The sequence below is a fragment of the Mercurialis annua genome, linkage group LG8 (assembly GCF_937616625.2).
Source record: "Mercurialis annua linkage group LG8, ddMerAnnu1.2, whole genome shotgun sequence".
In the NCBI taxonomy this organism is placed as follows: domain Eukaryota; kingdom Viridiplantae; phylum Streptophyta; class Magnoliopsida; order Malpighiales; family Euphorbiaceae; genus Mercurialis; species Mercurialis annua.
In genome coordinates, this window is record NC_065577.1 from 7,470,292 (window position 1) to 7,491,247 (window position 20,956).

Here is a 20,956-nt window from a genome sequence, read left to right on the forward strand (position 1 = left end):
GGAGGTAAATGAATGAAGATAACCACCAAGATTTCCAAAAAGTGTTTTGTGAGAGTTATTAGCTTTGGGCTAATAGACGAGTTAGGAAAATGTTTTTTCTAAAGGGTGAGGGGTGAGAGAGGTGATAGATAAAAATAATGAGGATATTTTGAGTGTATGGAAAACACTTGAATGTCATCATTTTAGTAAGATCTCTCTATAAAAATATTTTCTTTGTATGTCTGCTATGTTAATAGTGGAAGACTTATTCGGATTTTATCCCAACATTAAGGATGAATCACGTTAAAATTTTCGGTGTCATTTATTATTTTGTTTCTGCCGTCCTTAATTTTATTTCGACAAAGAAATTCCGCTGTACTGTCCAACACCAATTTGCCAAAAAATAAAAATTGATTACTGACATTATTAAATTTTAAAATTTATGTTATAATTGCAAATTAGGATAAAGATTGACATTTAATTTGCAATTACCCTATAAAAGTCATTAATATTCATACCTTGGCTAGCAGACTTAACCAATGGTACACGTTTATAATGTCAAGGCAGACTTAATCAATGGTTACTTCATTCATCAAAAATTAAATGGTTAATTGTAAGTGTATATGAAACTAAGAGTGGAAAAAGAAGCGTAATGTTATGGAAACATCTGGGGATAAAAGATTATTATTTAACATGAGATCATCAACAAATTTCCCACGCCAACATAATTTTACTTATAAGTTTTTTTAGTTTGGCCTGCAAACCAAAAAAATGGCAATTTCATTTGCAATACCACTGCAATTTAATACAATGAAATAAAATAGTAAATACAGACCTCTGTGGAAACAAATACCACATTTCAGAGATGTCTCTATTAAATTACTTTATAAATTGCTTGTCAAACAAAACATATGCATTTTTAAATCATCAATATGTATCACAAAGACTCCATGGTCTTTCTTTTTTATCTTTATAAATATATGCATAGCTACAAAATATTGTAGCATTTTTTTCTCTCAATCACCATATCTCTACTATTGCATTTTCTCTCTCAATCAATATCAAAGTAGATCGATATGTTGGTGGTAGCGGTAGTATTTGCTGTTCTGTTCTTGATCGCGGCCCCTCTTATATTTACCTTGTGCGTCTATTGCTTTACTGCTGATCGGACGGTGCCAACGGGTAAGTTTCATTTAAAATCTCGTGATTTTTCAAGTGATATAACCATGCGAGTTTCATTTGGTAAGACAAGTCATCATCTATTTACAGATAAATAAATGGGGTTATGTTAAATAAATTCATAAATTATACTTGTTTTATCAATTTAATCACGAATTTTAAAACGTCTCAATTGTATGCAGGAAGTTTCATTTTTTTCTTAATCTGATGCATATGTTGACGTGACACTTATTCATTGGTGTGATTTTGTTGAGGTGGACATCATTTTTGGCAACCACGTCATCATATTATGATCTTGTGTATCAAACTGAGAAAATATGAAACTTTATGCATACAGTTGAGACGTTTTAAAGTTTGTGATTAAAATGAGAAAACAAGTATAATTAATGAATTTGTATAGCATTATCCCTAAATAAATTTATGACCTTTAAATGAAACAGCAATTCCATCACGTTCTTCACATGAAATTGCAATTATATCACGGACTTTGAAACAATGATAGAATTGTAAAAATAAATTGATGATGACTGAAATTGCCAACTTTAAAAGAACGTGATAGAATTATAATTTCATATAAATGTCATGAATTTATTTGCCATTAACTCTTTTTGAAATGAGTTCAACTCTAACTTGATTTTCGTTATATTGTTTATTATATTTTTATTACTTTTTATTCTATGGTTTAGATATTTTTGAAGTTATATATTCTGATGTTAAAGTGTAGATCTTTCCTTTAGATGGAAAAGAAAATGTTATGAGTTTACAAATAATATATGGTGATGATATTATTCTATGGGTGGTGATTTTTGCACTCCAACCCTTTATAATTACACTCCAATTTCATATTAAAGACAATATACTCCCTTGTGTATTACTTCAGATCTCAAAATTATCTACTTAACAATTATTCTGATTTTACTGCCATTTCTCAAGTCTATAGAATGCTTAGGCCTCACTTGGTTGGGGGGTAAGTTCACTAAGAAAATTTAACTTTCCGGAAAATAGCATATTTTTCTTACTTGGTTCATTTTTATCAATCTACTTCCCAGAAAATTGAAAAGTTGACTTCCCTTTAATTAGGGAAATGACTTCCCTAGCAAAATATAGGTAGGTTCTACTTCCCTAGTTAAGTTAATTAAAATACGATTATAACCGTATATTTAATTAGTCAATATAGTTATTGAGAGTAATATTGCCTTTACATTTTAATTAATTGAAAATAGAATGCAACTTCCCGGAAAGTTACTAAGTGAACCAAGCAATAAAAATATTGATTTCATCCACACTAAGTTCCTCAGTAATTAACTTCCCGGAAAGTATACTTCTCGAAAATTATACTCTTTTGAACCAAGTATACTCTTTAGTTGCTTGATAAATTTGTTTCAAAATAAAAAATTACAGCTATATATTTTCATCATTGGATAAAAAAAAAGGACTCATCTTTTTAAAAATCATATTTTAGAAATTTATAGGCTAAAAACTAAGAAAATACAAACTTCGCCACTTTTATTAATTCTAGACCAAATCTTTCATTTTTCTAATAATGTAATGATTTGAAAAATTTATTTCAATTAGTCAAATCCGCTCAATTGAATCGATAAATTTTAATTTAATTCATATAATAACTATCAAATGATTATATTTTCTCGTGTTTAATTTTTTTTATTCAATTGAGTGGATTTGTATTCAATTAGTCACCATTCAATAAGTGTAAAGTGAGCAAAATTTTATTTAATTTTCCAATGAGAAAAGTTTGTTATAACTAAATTAAATTTTCTAATCAGATTGTAACTAAAAAAAATTAAAAAATCTAGTTAAAATTGATAAAATTAAAATGATAGATGTTTTGATATTTTAAGTTATTGGGATAGAAGAAAAAATCAAAATTTTTATAAATTGACATTTTTAAAAAATTGGAATAACCTATTTTAGAATAAATAATTAAATAATATCAAAAAATAAATTAAAAAATGAAAGAAATAATTGTCTGCAATTAAAATTTAGTCACCAAACACTTTTACGATAACTCAACCCTAAGAAATATAATGATAGTAAAACTAGGAATTGTTAATACTGATAAATTATAGAGCATAAACAGATGAAAGTTATAGAGCATGATATGATGAAAATTTAAATGATTTTTGACAAAGGACAAGAAACTCATATATAATTAATAAATATGAAAATGGAGTGCAATTATGAATTGGTGGAGTGCAAAAATCTCCACCCTTATTCTATGGTGTACATTTGAAAAACAATAGTTGGATGAATAAATATGTTGATTGAATTGGTGTTATAATTAAAAAATCTTTCATGTATATGGAGTATATATGTTATGAATATTACTATTAGTTTGATAATTAATATTTCTTAAATATTTTACGTTAGGATAATTAAAATTTAATAACTATCAACTTCTTCAAATTATATTATACTACTTGTTCTTTATAAAGTAATTGATATAATAGTTATTGTTTTACCATGTCTTATTGTTTCATTTCTATTCCTTAACAGAAACTGATCCTGAATCTGGTCAACCTGAACATGCATGTCAAAACGTAAAGAAGTTACCGGAGACTATTCCGGCTGAGCTCCATGTACCTCCACCCACAGTCATAAAGAAGCTTAAAAGCTATCGGCCGAGGGATATTTCTTATGAAGAACTAGAGAGAGCAACAAATGGTTTCTCCGAGAATAACTTACTAGGCGAAGGCGGATTTGGAAAAGTTTATAAAGGAATCTTACACGATGAAGTGGTCGCAGTGAAGAAACTTAAAGCTGGGAGTGGACAAGGGGACGAAGAGTTTGCGGCGGAGGTTGAGTTCATAAGCCGTGTCCACCACAGGCATCTCGTCGAGCTCATCGGATACTGCATTGATGGAGAACAACGGTTGCTTGTTTACGAGTTCATTAAAAATAACTCGTTAAGGGTTCATTTGCACGGTACGTATTATACTTTCATGTAGCAATCGGCAGTGACGGAGTTAGAAATTCTACACTAGAAGGAAAATTGCAATATACGTTAAATATGGAGAGACAATTTTTAAAAGTTAGGGACCAAATTGTAATACAATTTGATTTTTTATGCTAATTTTAATAAATTTAAAAGGGGAGGGAGGGGGAAGGGGGACTGGGCATGGTAACAGCATATATTCATATGCTGGTGTATAAAATGCATCGCCACGTGACGCCGTATGATCGAAAATATGACAATGTATTTTAATAAATCATTTCATCGTCATGTCTTAAATAAATATATAAATTTTAATAATATGACAATATATTTTAATAATGAGATACCATTGTCTTGAAGAAATATATAAATTTTGATAGTATTTAATACAAATCAAATTTTTATACCAAATTGAAATGTCTGATAAAGTTTTAAAACCATTCAGATTTTTTATAATGAACTGTGGTTTACTGAATGAGAAGCTACTGATTCAGGACAGGGGAGATCAACCATGAAATGGGCAAAAAGAATGAGAATTGCCATAGGCTCTGGCAAAGGATTAGAATATTTACATGAACACTGTGAGTATATTATATTAACATTTAAGGTCATTTTGGAATCCTTTTTGATACCTGAATTAAAATTTTAAATTCATGAAGTTTAGATCTTTTGTTTGGATAATTAAAAGAAACTGAAATCTTAATAATATTTAAATAAAAATTAATTTTTTTGTAAAGGTATATTTAAAAAGTAAGTTTGAAAATAATCAAAATGAACCTAATAATATTAAAAATTGAACCTTGTTGAACCATTTTTTTTTATTGTGACAAAATCGAAATGAATCAAAATTTTAGATAAATAAATTTCTCAAACCAAACTAAACAAGTCGGTTTGGTCGATTTTTTAGTTCGCTTTAGATTTGAACTTGACTAAAATTTTAACGTTCAAAATTGAACTGTATCAAAAACCAATTTATAATATCAAAGCAAACTTAATATAAAAATTCATTTTTTTCAAAACCAAACCAAATCAAAGCACACTGGTCGGTTTGGTCAGTTTTTTTGGTTTGATTTACATTGAAAGTAACTATATAAATAATTTAATTTTTAAAATCAAACCGAACCAAAATACCGAAACTTTTATGTTATTAAACTGAACATAACTGGACTCTTTTTTTTTTCTAAAACCAAAATCAACCAGAACTTTTCATTTTCTCAACATTGAATTGGACTGAAATTTTTAAAATCATTTTTTAAATCAAATCGAACTGGCCAGTTCAGTTAGTTTTTGCTTCGGTTATTTTTAGTTCAGTTTACATTAGAACTTAACTAACTTTTTTATGTCTAAAACTGAGTGGAACTAAATTTTTATTATAAAAACTGTACTGAATCGAAGCAATTTTTTTTTTAAACTGAATTGAATCAAACAAATTAAAAGAAAATATCGAACCAAATTAAATCAGTTAGTTTGTTGATTTTGGTTTAGTTATTTCGGTTGGTTTATATTAAAACTTAACTAAATTTTTTTATATTCAAAATCGAACCAGAATAAAAAAAATCAATTTTTATATATCATTTTCTAAGAATTTAATTTAATTTTTGTTACATGTATATGCATATTCAGGTAAGCCAAGAATTATACACCGTGACATCAAGTCAGACAATATTCTTCTTGATGATAACTTTGAAGCTAAGGTAATATTGTATCTTTAAACCATTTTAATTTTTATTATTTTAAAAATTAGTCAACGTTGATTAAAAGATTTATATATTTCGGCCTTGATCTTCTATAAAAACTTATCGATGGTTTTTTTTTTCAAATGCACCAAAAGGTCAAATATTTAGAAGGTACTTAAAATTAGTTAGATGTTTCAAATTAATATCTAAATCTTAATTTGTATCTGATTTTTTTATTTTTGTTTCAAAAGAAATTTTCTCAATTGTTATGTTATTTAAATATCTAAAGTTTCTCTCAAAAAAAAATTTAAGTTAAATATTTTAATGACAATTGAATTATATGTATTTTTATGAAATAGTTGCCGATTTTTTTATTTATTATTCCCCGTTAAATAATAGATCGTTTGTACAAACACAAAAATTAATAAAATAGTGAATTTTGTTATATTAATTTTTCTATTTTTATCCTTATTGGATATATAGATAGCATATGAATTAGAAGTCTGTCTATTAACAATTTCTGAGTAAAATGGTTGAATGCATTTTCTCTGAAGATCTTTTACCTTAAATAATAAAATAGTGTACTTACGCAAGCGGGATTGGGATTCTCTCAAGTTCAAAATGAACTTGAAGGGTCATGTTCACGATCTACACTGTTCATTATTAAATGAACGGTGTAGATTAATTTGATTAAAATTGTACTTTTTTAATCTACACCGTTCATTTTATAATGAGCGGTGTAAATTATGAACATGACCCCCTCAAGTTGAAAATGAATTTGTGGGAATCCCAATTCACGCAACAAATATTTACAGCTAACGCCATTGACTATTGGCTAACTATTTTAAATAAAATATATAATTACATATTAAAAAGAATAACTTACTTGGAAACACAAAGTTGTAAGTAATTTCTAAATTAGTCACACAAATTATTGCCATAAATTTGTCAACCATAAAATGATGATACGCTGGAGAAAGAGGTTTCATAAACACATCAGCTATTTGAATTTTTTTTTCTGCCGGAAGACATGTAACCTTCATTAATAAAGGAAACGACTTACAAAAGTCTCGACTCTAACCACACCATTTACGCTAGCAGGTTATTACAAAATTGTCTATTTTTAAGGGTTTTTTTTGGCAACTTTATGTTCCACCCAATTACAATCACACTTAACAAAAGCAAAAGAAAAAGACGGGAGCCTCGAAAACAAAATACGACAATCCTATAGAATGACATCACAGTTAACATCCACTCTAGAGCCATTGATCATAGCATCAATAAGCACTTTCGCATCGCCTTCAAAAATTGGGTTCGGTAATTGCAATCTAAGAGCAAGAGTTATAGATTCCCGCAACGCTACAGCTTCCACAACCAACGGAGAGGCTACATTGTCCACTCTTCGAGCTATTGAGCTAATGACACTGCCACTGTGATTTCGTGCAACACATGCCCCTGCCCCTATTTTGTTGTTTGCCATGAAGGCCCCATCAAAGTTGATTTTTGAAGCATCTGCCGGTGGAGCAGTCCATTGAGATGGAGCTGTTGGCACTACTCGGTTCCGGTTAGAACCATCAGGCCTGCGACCGTCTCCAGATGAAGCTGTGAATTCTTCATGCAGAGCCAAGGCTGCAGCAATAATTATTGGTGGATCAGAGTCTTCTTGTCTGAAAACTAAAGCATTCCTGGCCAACCAAATACTCCGTAAAGTCCAGACAGCCCTATCTGTTGCAGTTGTGGCATCCATCTTAGCAGAGATACTTCGAAGCAATTCAACCCAGGAACCCTTGAAGTTCAGCTCTTTCATATTCTCAAGAGAAGCGCCTAACGACCAGTCCAGCCAAACGACCTCAACAAAAGGGCAGTGAAAAAACAAATGGGTTGTTGTCTCTGGACAGTTGCATCTAGGACACAAGCCTGAGTTGGTTTGAATTCTTGTATGAATATTAGCATTAGAAGCTAACCTATTGTTCAAAGCTTTCCAAAGGAAGCATTTAATATTCACCCGGATTTTCCAGAAACGTTTCCAGTCGAAGTTTTGCGAATTCCTATCTCTCGAAACACTAGAAACGTTGGTGTCGAAAGAAGCATGATATGCTGATTTCACAGAGAAGACGCCATTCCTAGAGTGATGCCAAATTTGCTTGTCCACTTAACCAGTAACACTTATGGGCAAACTAAGGATTACCGCTGCATCCGTGGGTTGGAAGATGGATCGAACCAAAGGAACATTCCACTCTTGTCGACTGCCTTCCATTAAGTCACAGGGCATGTGAATATGATGAGGTAGTGTTGTTAGAGGGGAAATGGCAAAGGGGTGTGCCGTCGGTAGCCATGGATCTCTTTGAATCAGAATGTTGTTCCCAGAACGAAGCTGCCAACGTACAACTTCCTCCAAAAGTAGCTTCCTTTTAAGAATGCTTTTCCATGCTCAAGAACCATTAGAGTGAGGCTTAGCTTCTAAGAATGTTGTATGTGGAAAATATTTTCCTTTGAGGACTCTTGAAATTAACGCTTCTGGTTTGTCGATTAACTGCCATCCTTGTTTTGCTAAAAGCGCTCGGTTGAAATGCTCCAAATCACGAAATCCCAATCCCCCGGCCTCCTTAGCTTGACACATCCGCTTCCAAAAAACCCAATGCATATGCCTCTCCCCATTTTTCTTCCCCCACCAAAAATTGGAGATGATTTTATTTATTTCTTTATGCAGCCCACTCGGTAGAAGAAAGCAAGACATCGTGTATACCAGCACTGCCGTGGCTATGCTCTTGATAAGCACCTCGCGACCTCCATGTGATAACAGGTTCCCTTTCCAACCGGCTACTTTTTCTTTAACCTTCCAAATGATTTCCTTGAAGGTATCCATTTTAGACTTAGAAACAAGCGATGGTAAGCCTAAGTATCTGTCTTGAATCCCCGTGTTGCTGACATGGAAAATTATGGCCAAGTGAACACGCAATTCTGGAGGAGTATTGCGACTAAACATGATCTTGGATTTTGAAAGGTTCACTTCCTGGCCTGACGCTTTGCAGTACGCTCTCATAACTGCCGAGATGCAGTCAGCTTGTCTTTCCGAAGCTTGAATGAGAGAAGGGCGTCGTCCGCAAATAGGAGATGGGAGATGCTCGGGCTTCTTCGTGAAGTACGAACCCCCTTAATATCATGATTAGCTTCCGCTTGAGACAGTAAGGACGAGAAACTTTCGGAAACAAGCAGGAATAGAAAAGGTGAGAGGGGATCACCTTGTCGTAATCCTCGCGAAGGTTTGATAAATCCGTAAGATGAACCATTAAGATTGAGGGAGTACGTAGCCGAAGTAATACACCGCATAATCCATTTGATCCAAATATGATGAAAACCCATCTTCGTCAGAATTCGTTTAAAAAAAACCCTCTCAATCCGCTCATTGGCTTTACTCATGTCGAGTTTGAGAGCTAATTCGAACTTAGTATCTCCTTTCCGAGTCTTGAGATGATGGGTGAGTTCATGGGCTAGGAGGATATTGTCGGAAATATTTCGCCCCTTCACGAAGGCACTTTGATGTTCACTGGCATGAATATCTAGAGACAAGCAGTTAATATCTTAGCTATAACCTTGTAAAACATCGGGCATAGACTAATTGGTCGGAGATCCGACATCGTTCTCGGATTTGTTATTTTTGGGATAAGAGTTATTGTGGTATGATTTAAGTTCGTTGGAAGCCTCTCACCAGCAAAAAAACTCTTCACCGGCGAGCACACATTCGAGTTAACCGTCTGCCAATTTGATTGAAAAATAGAGTTGTGATACCATCCTGGCCTGGGGCCTTGTTGGGTTGCAAATCAAAAATTGCCCTTCTAATTTCTTCATCAGAGACCGGCCTAGTCAGGCTGAGATTCATGTTCCGATCCACTCTCTTGTGGATATTAGAAAAGGCTTCCCTTATGCCCGACGGGCTGGAAGAAGAGTAGATGCCAGTGAAGTGCTTCACGGCGATACCCGCGATCCGGGCTTGGTCGCTACAAGATACTCCATTTTTGTCTAGGAGCTGCTTGATATTGTTTTTACGTCGTCTCTGAATCACAGTAGCGTGGAAATAAGCTGTCTTTCTGTCGCCCCACTTCAACCAGTTGACCCTCGCATTCTGTTGCCAAAAGAGCTCCTCTGTATCAACCTCCCTTGCTAAATTGGCTTCAACAGCTTTAATCTCAGCCTCATAAACCTTGTTGGTGAAGTGTGGCAAGATCCTGGTTCAGTTCAGTGATGTCACATCTAGCATTCATCTTCTTCGATCTGGACCAAGTAGACAGCTCTTTGCGACACATTTTAAGTTTGTTGTGAACAGCCCATAAGCTAGCCGGTTCTCGTCTGGTAGAGGTCTCAGCTTCCCCCTCATTCCTGCCCCAAGAAGTATCTATAATCTTTTTTGCTTACTTCATTGCCAACCCATCTTCTATCATAAACGAACTTAGACCGTCCTTTAATCATCTGAGGGCTGGAATCTAAGAGTATCGGCCGATGGCCTGAGCCTAACTCCTGGAGGTGAGTGACTACACCCGTAGGATAGCGCGTCCACCAGTCTGTCGAAGTTAAGATACGATCCAAGTGCATCAGAATGTTATTGTTGCCCAGCCTCATATTATTCCAGGTGTAAGGGTGTCCTACAAAACCAGCGTCCTGTAAGTTCGTCTCAGCCATGAAACTGGCAAGTTCATCACCTCTTGACGCATTAAAAATGGAGCCTCCCTGTTTTTCACTACTGTTATGCACACAATTATAATCCCCTCCTATGATAACACACCCTGATAAATTATTAACATACGCCTTAAGAAAACATAATTGAGATGCACGCTCCATATACGAAAAACTAACATAAACTCCAATAAAATGCAGATAACATTGTCATCCCTATTGACGATATTATAATGAAATAAGAAATCATCACAACTAACAATACTAACATTACAATCAGGGGCCAAGCTAAAGCTAACCCATCCGAGGTACTCCGGGGTTCAACAACTTCAAAATTACGGAGTCCACACTTGCGAAGGAATTTCTAGACTAAAGTTGATTTGTTCTTGGTATCCGACAAAAACACCACATCCGGGGAATGGGAGTTAAGAATACCCTTTAGATTGTGGGCTGTCAGGGGGTTCCCCACACCCTGACAGTTCCAAAAGATATCCCTCATTTATCAATTTGGGGTCTAGTGAGGCTGGCACCCACCACCATTTTGGATGTAGGGATAACACACATTTTCTTGGGCAAAGGTGCATCCTTCACTTTTCATTGTCCCATGGGTAGGCATTTCTGGATTGGCTATTACAATGCTGGGTTGCCCCCTTCTGGCCTGATGTTTCCACTTCCTTCGAGGAGGCGCTGGGTTAGCAGGGACATGTTGCTCAACAGTGGTCTGAGTGGGAGGGATGTCGATAACAGCAGTGAGGTCCCCGAGAACTTGATTGGAGCTGATGGGAAATTCAGTCGGTTCAGTAGCAAACAATCCCTCAATATCGAGCTCATTAGTGAGAGGGTGTTGGGGTCAGGAAGATTAGCAAGGCTGTCATCCTGATTTGCTTCCAGAAGTAAATTATGTCTACAATTCCACACCGAGTTGGCCAGAGTCGGGGCCTGAGGAATAGTGGACACATCAAAGATGGAGGGAGAGTCAGTTGTTCCAAGAGGTTTGATGAGAGAGGTTTGGGGTAAGTCAGGTTTAGGTAGAGAGATAAACATATGCAGCATACCAAGCTCTTCCAATATCTGTGTACTACAAAGTAAGCCCCCTAGAGATGGTCCTAACTGAAGTTGTTGATCTGAGCCCATAATGAATGGGTCCAGCTGAATCTTTTTATAAGTGAGGGGGTTTAAGAAGGTTAGGTCTGTTATCTTGCTCAGTTCCTACCAAGCACAGGCCTTCAAGATACCTGGGTGGTGTTGCAAATTAATGGGCCTAGATAAGAGAGGCCCAGAGGCATTCGGGTCCCCAACTAGAGGTGTGTGTTCTCTCCCCTTGATTCTCTCATCAGAAAGGCTGCTCCTTGAACCTAGGACGGCTCTAGTCCCCTGTAAAGTGGTACTTCCTCTCCTATGTTGACCCCTAACCTCGTACTCCACCAAAGCCTATTTTCCCTTATCCTATGACAAGCCTGTTGAACTTACTTTCTGTTTATCTTCTGACACAGCTTGAAGTTGTCTCTATCAACCCATTGGTTCAAAACCAATTTTCCTTTCCCTTTATCCAATGAACTCGCCCCCGGAACCCTAGCACCAGTCAAAGCACCAATACACACCGGAGGTTGGTCCGTCCTAATTCTGTCTGGCCGCTGCATCATTGCACTTGACACCTCCCTCATCCTACTGCCTGTAGATTTTGAAGTTCCCATTACACTGGATCCCATATTAATGGCGAATTCCCCTGCTGGTTGTGCACTAGACATACTTGGCCGACGAACAAAACCCACACGCATCCATGGACCAAAACCCTGGTCCCCTCCCTCTGTATCGACCAAAGCCACAGTGGTCTTGCAAGAGGATGCCCAGTGTCCCATAAACCACAGTTATAACAGATATCAGTCATCCTTTCATAGTGGAACTCAATCCATTTCACCTGACCATCACCCAAAGGTTTGTAAAACCCTCGTTCGAGAGGTTTGGTGACATCAACAAGGACTTGCAGACGCAGCGTTCCCCGGAAGGAATGGTTTGCACCCCTTCTATCGGCAACAGACGAAAGCTCCTTGAACAAGCTCCCAATCAAGAGTGCATTCTTGTCGTTAATCTGAATAGGTGGCAAACCCAGTGCATGTACCCAGAACGGAGAGTGAGTGAAAGCCATTTCTTCTATGGGTTTTTCTGCCAGCCATTTCTGGAGAACCAAGAGACTGTTGGACACACACCAAGTTCGTCCTGTCCAGACCCTCTCCAGGTCCTCTTCACTAGAGAAGGTGAGAATGTAGGTTTTTTTCCTTAGAAACATGGAGCTCATCTCTCAACCTCCAAGACCTAGAGAGGATGTCTTGTAAGGAAAGAGGGTGGAGAGATTTGATGTCTTGGAATCTGCCTACTAGGACCAACCTGTTATCCACTTCTTCATCTAATAGTTGTAAAGTTGGACCTGATACATTAAGTATGGCTGCATGAATCGTACGCTCATTAATGGCATTGGTGTATTGTTGCGACATAGTAATTGTTGGGTTGGTGAGAGTTTAAAGGGAGTAAATGAGAGAGTAAATGAAGGAGAATTTAAGACGAGAGATGATGAATGGTAAAGTACAACAAAGGAACCATGGGAGGAGGCTATAAATAACGGTAAGGAAGTTTATCTGGAAACACTGGAAGTGACAAGCTGCAGAAGATAGGAGATAATCTGTTCGATGGGACACCTTCAGTTAAACACGACACATAACCTAGGATTTAAGAAAAATGGTCGTGTTTAAAACGCTCAATGGATGGTGACCTATCATGTATTTTATCAAAGATAGGAATATAAACACTAGGAAAATGAGAGACATGATGCTGAAAAAATACTCATTTTCAAAGAAAATCATACTTCTTTTAATACACATGTGATTAGCAACAATATCATAGCACAAATATCATTTCTGAATAGTACTATAACCTATAAAAGCACATTTTACTGTCTGAGAGAAAGCTGATAAAAAACAAACACAACCAAATGTGTGCAACATGTGAGAGTGAGAATGTGAACCGAAGAGATAAAGGTAGGGGGAATCAAACCTCAATTTCTGAGAAGGTAAGCGATTGCTTATATACACAACAGTGGATAAAGCTTCCATCCAAAACTTAGCTAGAAAAGGACTCCAAAAGAAACGTTCGAACCATATCCAACAAGTGGCGATTCTTACATTCAGCCACCTTGTTCTGTTGAGGGGTATTAGGTCATAATCATGGAGAAATGATACCTTTCTTTTACAAGAATCCCAGAAATTTACGTGACTTGTATTCCTCTCCATAATGAGACTGTAATATCTTAATACATGTAAGAAAATTGCATCTCATTATAGGCTAGAAAAGTAAAAAAAACAGTGAATATTCTAACCTTGGTGTGTATAAAATGTATCCATGTGAAACCGCTGTAATCAATTTTTTATATATATATATATATATATATATATATATATATATATATATATATATATATATATATATATATATATATATATATATATATATATATATATATATATATTGCATGCAAGATAACATGAGTAATACCCCAAACATCATAATATACGATCTCTGTATTAGCACGACTTTCATATGTAGGAAAAAGTAGTATTGTACTTTTTCCCAACTTACAAGTAGAAAAATCAAAATTGGAACACAGATCTTTGCTACCAATAAATCCACAATTTTGTTAAGGTAGACATAATCACATTGTTCAGATGACCTAAACTTTATGTTAAATCACAACCTTATTTTTAAGGGTTAATGTCAAAAAAAATCACGAATTTTACATATTTTCTCATTTTAATCACGCAGTTTAAATTTTCTCATTTTCATGCATGAACTACCATTTGTTCTCAAATACATGCACGGTGTTGAGGTGGCACTCATTCATTGGTGTAAATTGACCTCCACCTCAGCAAATTACACCAATGGAGCCGCGACACCTCAGCACCGCGCATGAACTTGAGAAAAAGTGGTAGTTCGTGTATGAAAATGAGAAAATTTAAACTACATGATTAAAATGAAAAAATGTGTAAAGTTGGTGAGATTTTTAACAACAGTACAAGCTAAAGACAAAACTCTAGGAATAGAAATTGCAACATGAAAATTCTACCCACTTTAGGCCCTTTGGAGATCACCTTCCCCGACACCTGATCCTGCACAAGACGACCATTCTAAGAAAAATACACATTAAAATTATTATCCACTATTTGACCAGTAAAAATAAGACTAGTGGCCTGTCCAAAAAAGTAATGATGAAATGAAGGTGTAGTATCACTAATGGTTGTAATTGGAAGATTAATGTTGTTGCCAATTTTAATATTGTGTCAGAATATTCCCGTATATTATATAGTGAATTAGGTGATCTAGTCATATGATTGGATGCTCCATAATCAACAATCCAAGGAAAAATTAAATGCTTAATGTTACATTGAAGTTCAAGAGTATAGAATGTTGTGAGAATCATTTGTTATACCATTTATAAAGTAAGAGTTGACTGATTGGCGTTTGTGGTCGCAGAAGCACCATCATTAACTGTAGAAGAAGAAACAATAGCTTCAAAGGCTTGGACGTTTCAATTTTCTAGACGTGTAGGGCACTCCTTGATGATGTGCCCTTGTTGTTTGCAATAGTTGCAGAATTTCTTACTATAATATTTTGTGGGAAAAAAAGGCCAAACTCCTTGCACTTATAGTACTATGATTGTCCTTTTCATCGATTCCTCCCTTGAGCAACATAAGCAAAAATAACCAAATCAACAATTTATTTAGCCCACTTATAATTACTTGGGTAGTCATCCTCTGTTCTTCATGGAACAATTCGTCAATGTAGATGTCTAATGAAACAACTAGATTTATGTTCACTACTAAAATGTTTGCTTTTAGCGACGGATTTTTCCGTCGCTAAAAGCATGAAATCCGTCGGGAAAACGTTTCCCGACGGATTTCCCGACGGATTCAATCCGTCGGCAAAATCCTCGTCGCTAAATTTTTGGCGACGGACCAAAAAATTTGGCGACGGATTTTTCAGAAATTGCCGACGGATTTTAGCGACGGATTTAAATCCGTCGCTAATTACCGACGGATTTTAGCGACGGATTTAAATCCGTCACTAATTACCAAAAAAAAAAATTAAATTAAATCGTAAAATAAATTATTATTATTTAATCGGTCACACACCCGTCACACTCCGTCAACCTCCGTCCCCCACCCGTCCCCCGTCGCCCTCGGTTACCCATCCGTTGCCTCCATCACCCACTTGCAATTTTTACAAACTTCCCAGTAGGTCACCCATCCTTCCCACTGCTCCCACTCATTGCTCTTTAACTTTGAAGTTCTCCCGCGCGTATCTCCACCTAAACCAGTTCAGCTTCTTGTTATATATATATATATATATTTATATTTAAATGTAACTAAAAATGACAAATACTTCCTCCCACATTTTAATATAATTATTTTTTATAATTAATAGTTATTTTAAATAATTATTAATGAATAAATAAATAACAATATTTTCAATATATATATTTATGTTATATTTAAATAATATTATATATAATTAAAAAAATAATTATTATTTTTTCTTTAATAATTTTTTTTCTAAATAATTTTTTGATAAAAAAATTATGTAATTTTATAATTTTTTTACGATTTTTTTTATTTTTTGGTAATTAGTGACGGATTTAAATCCGTCGCTAAAATCCGTCGGTAATTAGCGACAGATTTAAATCCGTCGCTAAAATCCGTCGCTAAAAACAGATTCAAATCCGTCGCTAAATACATCAAAAATAATTGGCGGGAGTGTTCCCGCCAACTTTAACGACGGATTTTCCGTCGCTAAAGTTGGCGGGAACACTCCCGCCAATTTAAATGACAATTTAGCGACGGATTTCAAATCCGTCGGTAAAAAAAATTAGCGACGGATTTTGAATCCGTCGCTAAAATCCGTCGGTAAAACACAGTTTTTTAGTAGTGGTTCCAGCCCGTGCAGTCTCAAATTTTGGTTTTAGTTTTATTAAGAATTAATCTCGCTTACTTTCTTAACAACCCTTCTGAAGACCTTCCAATATCTCTTGAGAAACCTTAAAATATATAATACTAGAAGATTCGCTCCATATGTTAATAAGTTCAAAATAATATTGTTCAATGGAAAGATTACTTTGACTGTATTGACTGACCTCAACTTCAAGTTGAAAGTATCGCACAATTTTCTTGAGACCATATACCATCAAGAAAATTAATAGACCACCTTAGTGTCTATTTAACCACGTATGAAATAATTAATTTATTTGGGCATAGTATTAGGGATAAATAATACTTATAATTTATAATTTGTTTATCAAAAATAGAATATGATGTATAATTTAGCACGTCAAAAATAATAAGGTGATTTATTAACTTTTTCGAAAAGGGAGAGTATATTTTAGGGAATTTGTGAAAAATACTCCGTTTTTTAAAATATTTGCTAAAACTACTCCGGATTTGAAAATTTACTTTTTACTCTTTTTTAAAAAAAATTATTTTTTTACTCTGAAAATTTGTAAAAATACTCCTTTTTTAGAAACTATATGAAACCATTAGAAACTATCCTTGAAACCCCAATAGAAACTGTATTAGAAACGGTTTTTTAAAACGATTTCAAATTATTTTTTTAGAAACTGTTTGAAGCCCATTATAAACTATTTGAAACGGTTTATAAAACAATTTCAAATTATATTTTTTTGGAAACTGTTTGAAACTCCATTAGAAACTGTATTCGAAACGGTTTATAAAACAGTTTTAAATTATGTTTTTTTTAGAACTGTTTGAAACTGCGGATTAAAAAAGTAAATATTTAAAATATGAAATACGACTAAAATGGAATTAATATAGGCAATTATTAGTCGGAATTAATTGTGTAACTTTGTTAGAAAATGGAAGTTAAGTTATTAAAATTTAACAAATAAACGTCATGCGTTGTTTTGTAGAAAGCCGTAAAAATATTTGACCCTAACATTTGCGACATCTACTTAGTTTAGTCTACCTGTATTAAGATATTGTTATCTAAAAAATTAGATATTAAAAACAATATAAATTGCGGCTAGGTATCATTTTCAATAGGCCAAACCCATATAGAGGTCCCTATACTTTATACTTTTTTTTCCGTAGGTCCTTATACTTCATTTTTGTATTATTTGGTCCCTCTACTTACCTATTTTTCATTTTCAGGTCCTTTATGAGTTTTTTCCAGTCCCTCTACTTACAATTTTTGTTTCCTCAAGTCCCTCTACTTACAATTTTTGTTTCCTCCAGCCATACAAAAGGACCGAAAAAACTCATAAAGGACCTGAAAATCAAAAATAGGTAAGTAGAGGGATCAAATAATACAAAAATGAAGTATAAGGACTTACGGAAAAAAATGTGTAAAGTACAGGGACCTTTATATGGGTTAAGCCTTTTCAATATCAAATAAAATTAAGGATCTAACATGCATCGACATCAATATGATTTTTTTTAGGTTGCAGATTTTGGACTTGCCAAGTTTTTTCCAGATTTTTTCACTCATGTTACCACTGTAGCTAAAGGAACTCCTGGGTAAGTAAAAAAATATACACTTCTATATAATATTTAGTTGTCTATATTTTATGAATATATGAAAAAATTATTTATAAGATTTTTCTCGAAATATTGCAGGTATGTGGATCCAAATTACTTCAAAACGCATAAACTCACCCATAAGTCAGACGTCTATTCTTATGGTGTTGTGCTTCTTGAACTTATTACTGGCAAAAGACATGTTGATGCCGGCATTAATATTGTTTCTTGGGTAGGTATAACTTTAACATATAATTATAATGCTTAATCATCCAAGAAGACAAAATATTTCCGGATGAGGTAAATTCTAACTAAATTTTTTAAAACCATCAATTTTGGTCATTTTTCGACAAGTACCTTTTAATATTATCTAACTACTCATTCTTTTTAAAAAAAAGTCAATGGTTTCGAGTTGTTTCGGTTATAACCATTTCATCAATTATATCCTTATTTTGAAAAGTATTTTTAAAAAAAGAAAAAGGATTAAATTTGGTTATAATTAGAAGTATTTCACAAAAATTATCATTTTTAACTGTATCGTGCATTAAATTGGATAAATAGCCTTAATTAAAAGCTAAAAATGCAAAACAAGTTAAAATTGATGTTTTTGAAATGTTTAATTAAATTTGACCTCATTCAAAAAACTTTGATACTTTTAGACATCAAACCTAACAATAATAATAATTGGCTGATTACCAGATTATTTATAAAATATTAGTGAGTAATTGATGATTTTTTTTAATGATTTCCTTAGGCTATTCCACGAATTAAACAAGCTTTGGAGGTTGGCACTTTTGAAAATGTGGTTGATCCCAGATTGGGAAAGAACTATGACTTGGTGGAGATGATTCGAATGATAAAATGTGCTTTAGCCTGTGTGCATAAACTTCCGCTGCATCGGCCACAAATGAGCCAGGTAAACATCACCTCACAAAGAACTATACTTTTTTTTTTGACTTTTTTTGGTAAATCTAACAAACTTTTTTAATAATTCTAGTCAAATTTTATAAATTAGACTTGTGATATGGTGTATTAAAAATTAATAATTCGCAATAGAAAAATAAAGTGAAATTATCTATTAATTAATCAATTAAGACATAAAAAGTACATGTTAGATTGAACAATTATAAAAAGAAAAACTATTAAAATTGGCTAAAACTACAGTTAATTTATAAAGTCCAACTAAAATTGTTGGAACTAAAAAGTTTCATTAAATTTGATTATTTTCAACCGTTGAACAATTGTGATTCAAACCTCTTAGCCGTTTGGTTCGAGGTTAAAAAAGAAAGCGAATGGGGATGAGAATGATTGTTTTGCATTTGTTTTTTGTTCCATAAATTAGTATAGAAATGAGAATGAGAATGAGTATGAGTATTCAAAATGCGGACCAAATTTAACTCGGTTTGATATTAGAAAATAATTAGTTTTTCAGTTGGATTCGGTCTTGCACATAACTTAATTTTTTTTAACTTTTATAATTTTTTTAATTTTTATTTTTTAATTATTTTAATTCTTTAACTTTTTTAATTTTTTTTGAAAATATTTTTTTAATAATTATATATTATTTATTTATTATTAAAATATTTAATCGAATTTTTGATTCTCATGGGAATGAAAAATTCATTCACATGGGTTAAGGCGTGAATGAGTGATTTCCATTGAATATATAATTGCATTCTCATTTCTTAGTGAATTTGGATAAAACAAACACTTACCATGAGAATCATTCATTCTCATTCTCCACTTTTTTTTTTAGTGAATCAAAGATCCTTAGTTCCAGTGATGTCTTATATTGCATGAAAATATATCAAATTCTACATTTTGTTAGTTCATTTTTTTCTTTTTGAAAATACTTTCAAATTTCCAAAACATTTTATTTATAATCTATCCTTGAATAAAATATATTTTTCTTCATTTCATGTTTGAATATTATTTATTCATACAATTTTCTTTTTGTGCTATATAATTGATACCTATATTTTACTTGTGAATTTTCATAACAATGACAATTTATGCAAAATTAAGACTCATCCTCAATGGGAAGTTGAGAGAATATAAATTTAATACTTACCATCTACCCCTTGTTGTCAATTTTTGTGGAAAGTAGGTGGTTCGCATTTTAGAAGGAAATAACATTGGTGGTTAATGGTTTCGGCTTGGCTAAGTAAGATCGTCGGATCGAACCTGCAATCATAAGAACAGTCAGAATGAACCGGACCAGTTGAGATTGACAACACTCTAATACATAAGTCAGTGACCGGTCGACAGAGATGCTATATCTAAAGTTGATGAGTAAAATTGGGTTTAAGTGTACCTGCTACTTGCACATATATAACTATTTTGTCTCATGTATATGTGTTTTAGTATGATTCTACTAATGTAGAAGTATTTATCTTAGACTTTATTATCTTGGAGATAATCGTGTTACTTCAATCAAATCTCAATTTTATGGGATCAAATTTGATATTTTGTTATGTACCGTTCAATTCAATTCATATCTGGGAGAATTCGGTGATTGGCAAATTTCCGGAACCAAACTAAAAATCGAGGATATTAAAATTTAGATTTTCGGATCCGTACTAATAATCGGTTCGGTTCGGTTCGGAGATTCTATTTTTCGGTATGGTTCGGTGCAGGAATTCTGTCCTAATAGTTCGGTACGGGTATCACTAGAATCACAGATAAACTGACCCATGGGTCTTGATGAACAATTTTTGTTCATCAAAAGATGAACAGACCCACGATTGGTCTGTTCTTTTTTTTATGAACAAATTGTTCATGAAAACGATGAACAGACCCTCTGGGTCTGCTCAATGGGTCTGTTTATCGTGTTCCTCGTCAAAACGAGGAGCGGATCTGCTCCTTGTTTTGGCGAGGAGCACTTCTCCGACGAGGAGGAGAAGGCCCTAGGTTAATTAGAAATT

The 20,956-nt window shown here is 33.8% G+C and overlaps 1 protein-coding gene across 1 annotated transcript; it reads left to right on the forward strand.

Annotated features, from left to right (window-relative positions):
* Positions 1-1,006: 1,006 nt before the first annotated feature.
* LOC126661192 (proline-rich receptor-like protein kinase PERK1) lies at positions 1,007-20,498 on the forward strand. Its single transcript, XM_050355008.1, has 8 exons — positions 1,007-1,161; positions 3,673-4,101; positions 4,606-4,692; positions 5,735-5,805; positions 17,956-18,032; positions 18,132-18,264; positions 18,787-18,948; positions 20,140-20,498. Exons 1-8 carry the CDS (start codon positions 1,056-1,058, stop codon positions 20,176-20,178), a joined length of 1,104 nt encoding a protein of 367 aa, XP_050210965.1. The 5' UTR covers positions 1,007-1,055; the 3' UTR covers positions 20,179-20,498.
* Positions 20,499-20,956: the final 458 nt, after the last annotated feature.

Coding starts and splice junctions, on each gene's coding strand:
- LOC126661192 (XM_050355008.1), top strand. CDS start 1,056: ATGTTGGTGGTAGCGGTAGTATTTGCTGTTCTGTTCTTGATCGCGGCC. Junction 1,162..3,672: donor TGATCGGACGGTGCCAACGG/GTAAGTTTCATT, acceptor ATTCCTTAACAG/AAACTGATCCTGAATCTGGT. Junction 4,693..5,734: donor AGAATATTTACATGAACACT/GTGAGTATATTA, acceptor ATGCATATTCAG/GTAAGCCAAGAATTATACAC.